The 4,497-nt window shown below is 49.5% G+C and overlaps 1 protein-coding gene across 1 annotated transcript in view; it reads left to right on the forward strand.

Moving 5' to 3' along the window:
• Window positions 1–4,497, forward strand: part of TMEM201 (transmembrane protein 201) — a 24,831-nt gene that overhangs the window by 19,832 nt on the left and 502 nt on the right. The window contains exons 11-13 of the mRNA XM_031062545.1: window positions 1–132; window positions 305–436; window positions 864–4,497. The exon at window positions 864–4,497 is cut by the window's right edge and continues 502 nt beyond it. Coding sequence (XP_030918405.1) covers window positions 1–132; window positions 305–436; window positions 864–961 — 362 coding nt within the window. The 3' untranslated portion in view covers window positions 962–4,497. The remainder of the gene's footprint in view (window positions 133–304; window positions 437–863) is intronic.

Here is a 4,497-nt window from a genome sequence, read left to right on the forward strand (position 1 = left end):
TCAACCTGCAGGGACAGAAGCTGCTGCTGTTCCCCAGCGGCTCCGAGGAGCACCCGCAGCCCGACAGCAACGCCTTCGGCCCCGAGCTGCCCGGCTGCCCCCGCGGGAGCCTCCCCGAGCGCAGCGCGCCCGGTACGGAGCGGGAGGGGGCGGCTCACAGGCACAGCCCTGCACAGGAACAGAGGCACAGCCCTGCAGAGGAACAGCCCTGCAGAGGAACAGCCCTGCAACATCCAGGCCACAACCTGGGGAACCTGCAGGAGAAAGCCAGCTGGTGAATTCTCCTGTCTTTCTCTCCTTGCAGATATGAGATCGGCTGTGGAAGGGGGGAGTATTTGCAGTGATAATTCCATCAAAAAGGAGGATCACTCATCACACTCATCTACCTGTGTGGTAGACACAACTACCAAAGGGGAAGATTTGGCAGGCTGGAGAGGTGAGTGCAAGTCTGGTGACTGCTTCATGCACGTGTGAACATTTCTGTGAGGGTAGCTGAGATCTTTCCTGGAAATCAAATTAATAAGTAGTTGCAAAATGGACCTTCTGCCTGCCATTCTAAGATCTTAACAAAGCTGTTGCTGTTCTTTGGACTGTCTGAAGGGCACTGACAAAGACAGAAGAAGAGGGGTGGGGATGCAGGTGTCAAGAGCATGAGATGAGATGAAAATAGAGCTAAAAGAGACCAGTGGAGTCTTGCCTGACAGGAAAAGTGCTTCAGCAATTTCTGCTTGTGCTGAAACACCGGCCAGAGAGAAACAGTACATGGCAACAACATACACAACATATGTTCACTTTTACTTATCAGATCTTTAGCATCTCTTTTTACTATTCCCTTTTTTCTCTGTCTTCTCCCCTCTGCCAAGGTCGCTTTGGGACCTCTGCCCTGCGGGGCCTGCTGGCCGTGAGCCTGACCCTCAATGCTGTCTTCACATCAGCCTATGTCTACAGGAGCCTGCGCTGACTGCTGCCAGCCCTCCCTGTCCCTCTGGTTCCACCTGGTCCCGAGGAGATGAGAGCAACTCAGCCACGGCTTCATGGCCAAGGCCATGCCACCGGTGCATGCTGTTCATTGAAAAACTGCTGTACACTCAACTGGCATGAAAAGGAACCTGGGCAGCTGCTGCCATCCCTTCCAGGTAGAACATATCCCAGGACTGTCCCTGGAGATGGCAGGCAGCATTCCCAGCTCCAGCTCAAAGCAGGAGGCCAGTCCAATGGCCCACACACTTCCTTTCAAAAGAACTGACCTGAGACACGAGCCTGAAGATGTGTGAGTTGCGTTTTTAGGAACCTACCCCAGCTCTTCTTTCTGACATATTGACCTCGTGCTGATGGTGCTGGTAAAATGGGGAGAATTAGAGCAAATGAGCTGAAGAAGAGGGATGGCTTAGTAGCTGGTGCTGGGCTTTGGCTACTGTAGCAGCATCCCCAGGCTCTGCTCAGTGGTTCCTCTTCTCTCTGGCATTCTCCTCTATATTGTCAGTGAACTTTCTTTAGTTGCCTTAAGCTTGCCTAAGCACATGGGTGACCTTGGCTGCTCTGTCATGTTCTTGCATCTTAGATGTCCTTGTGCTTCCAGCTGGACCTGGCCCTGAGGCCTCTTTCACCAGTTCCTTGTGGCCGTGCTGGTTCTCAGCCCTGTGTGTGCCTGTGTCCAGCCAGCCCTGTGGCTGCAGGGCTGCACAGCCCAGACAGACACCCTGTGCTGGCTGCATCGGAGCCTGGGAGCCCCAGCAGGCATTGACTGTTACTCTGAAGTGGCAAAAAGAAAGGATCCCGGTGTGATTTGCACCACAAAGGGCTTCAGGTCTCAGCTCTGCTGGAGCTTTCACTGAAGCAGTGAGTGGCAGAGGCTGTTCTTGCTGTAAATCGCACAAATCTGTTCTGTTAGGGGTAGGTGAGGAGCTGTCTGATTGTATACATCTATCCAGAAACCTGACACCTCAGTCTGATGTTGGGGTTTGCTAAGTAACTGTTTAAGATGTTTCTTACTTAGTAAAATGCCCAGGTGCTCTCAGTGAGAAATGCCAAACCTGCTTCTGGACAATTCAGCTTTCTGGATAGATTCTTCTTTTCTAGCCCAAGGAAAGTAGTAGATTTTCAAAAGCAGTTTGTAATTTGGGTATTTCTGCTTTTAGGCAAGCCTTCAGCATTGCTTAGAATTCAGGGGCCATTTAGAATATTGTGCTGAACACTCAGAATCATTTAGTGCATCTTAGGGGAAAAAAAGAAATCCTGATCTTGATGTTCTAGTTCCCAAAAACCAAGTGTAGGGAGATGATTTACCAGTGTATGAAAAACACCTGGTGAGAAGAGAGTTGACTGGCATTAGCTGTGTATTTCCTGAAGCAGGACATGGATCTATTAAGAGTTTTTCTGTTGTCTCTTCCTTTGGGCTCCTTTACCTCAAATTTCACTGCCCCACCCCGTGTTTGCATCCTGAATTGGTGATTACTGTGGCTTTCCCTCCCTTCCAGCTCACTGCTGTTCCTCTCCTGTGTTCCTGCATGTGCACAGAGCAAGGTGTATTTGCTGCTGACCATTCTCTGCTCTGAACCTGAGCCCCACCTGGCAGTGATGATCACCCTTCCTTTCACTCTGTTTTTTATTTTGTTGCATGTTTTAGTTGAGTCCCTCCCCAGCCTCACTTGGTAGCCCATGGGAGCCCTAGCCAGACTGATCAGCGTGCATGTGACAGCAGAAATGGGACTTTGCTGCTGATTCAAGCACTGAAAAACTGAGTGTCTCTGTGCTTTCCAAGTCTCCTTGCATGGTTTGAGCTGCCCACTTCCAGCTGCTGCTCCTGCCCTCCCTGTGGGTGAGACTGGTGCCTGCTGTGCCTGCACACACAGGCGCTGATCTGAGGGGCTGAGGAAAGGTCGCTCCTGACCCTGCATCTCCCTCGGCCTCCTCAGAGAGCTGTGCAGGGCTGCAGAGCCAGCACCTCCTGGACACAGGCCCAGAGCCAGGAGAGCCCTGCAGCGCAAAGCTGTGCTGCAGATGGACGATGAATTCTGTTGTAACTTGCATGAATTGTTCCTTGTAGCCAAACCGGACCCATAACCTTGTAGTAAAGAGATTTTTGTCCCTTTTATAGACTTTGCATGCTCACCCGAGCATGTGTACAGGCAGGATGATGGCAGAGCAGCTGCCAAGCTCCTATTTCAGCCTCTGCTCTCCGGGTTTCCTGATGTTCTGGTGCAGTGTGTGATCCCTGTCCTACACACAGAGACAAGCTGCCAGAAGATGCCGTGGCTGTGCTTGTCCTTATCACCCAGCAGAAGTGCACTGTGACTTCCTGTATGCAAACCTCCCCCTTCCACCTCCCAGCTGCGCTGAGTTTCACCAACACGCTGGACCAGACTGCAATACCAACCTTCTCCTCCTCTCCACAGCCCAGGAGCTGCAGCATCTCCACACCTCTCTTCTTCCCAGCAGCGTTCGGAGCAGGAACACCGTAACTGTCGCTGCACCTCTGAGCTGCTCACTCAAACTGCTCTTGGGAGGGGGTTTGGTGACCTTGTCCAAAGCAATAGAGAGACTTTGGGGTTTATTACTGCAGAGGGAAGTTTTTCATTCTGGTGCTAGAACTCTCTCCCGTGGTGCTCTCACGGTTGTGAAGCCTTTGCTTGAGGAACACACGAGCGTGTGTGAGTGTGAGTGTGTGTGTGTGTGCGTGCAGACCTCATTGAACATTTGCAAGGTTTCTTCATTTCAGAAGATCTGAGCCCATGTTTGTCTTTATATTGTTGGCCTTAATCTAGCTCGTAGATACTGTGTCTATCGTGCTGCTCTTTTCTGTACAAAGCTGGTTTGGAGGAAGCAGAAGTTTATCTGGTCCCCTGTAAAAATATCTGTGACTGATGATGTTGATCTTCATACAGTGTTGTTCAGGGGGGAGATTTTATTTTTCTAATACTTTTCCTACTGTAAAAACTGTTGGAGTGTATGGAGTGGGAAAGATCTTTACAAAATGGCCTGATAAAGATCTGAACGTGACTTAATAATACCAACAATTAATGATGAAGTAGAGTATAAATGAGATTTATTTACAGACCTTTTCCATTTCCTACTTTCCATTGAAAATGTCCAGGTACTTCTTCTTTGGCCATGGGCTTGTTAGGCATGTTCTGAGACCTTGCAGATACTTTAGATGATTTTGCTGTTCTGAATTAGAAAGAATTTGTATTTTGGAGTCTGGTTCCAGTTCCGCAGTCTGGGGAGTTTGGCAGATGTGAAATTTTATGCACATATCTATTTGATGGGATAGAGGGAGTGGGTAGAACAAGTTGCTGGTTTCTGAAGTTTATCATACCTTTTAACATAAAATCTTAGACATTAAATTGGTCTCTGGGGGGGAAAAAACCTCATTGCTGGCATATGTAGGCCAGATTCACTGAATTTTAGGCTATTTGTTCAAGCAACAGATGAAGCCTGTGAATGTTTAATTCCCACTCCCTCTTCCTGGGTGCTGGGCACAGCTGCAAATCCCTGCTG

The sequence above is a fragment of the Geospiza fortis genome, unplaced genomic scaffold (genome assembly GCF_000277835.1).
Source record: "Geospiza fortis unplaced genomic scaffold, GeoFor_1.0 scaffold662, whole genome shotgun sequence".
Taxonomy (NCBI): domain Eukaryota; kingdom Metazoa; phylum Chordata; class Aves; order Passeriformes; family Thraupidae; genus Geospiza; species Geospiza fortis.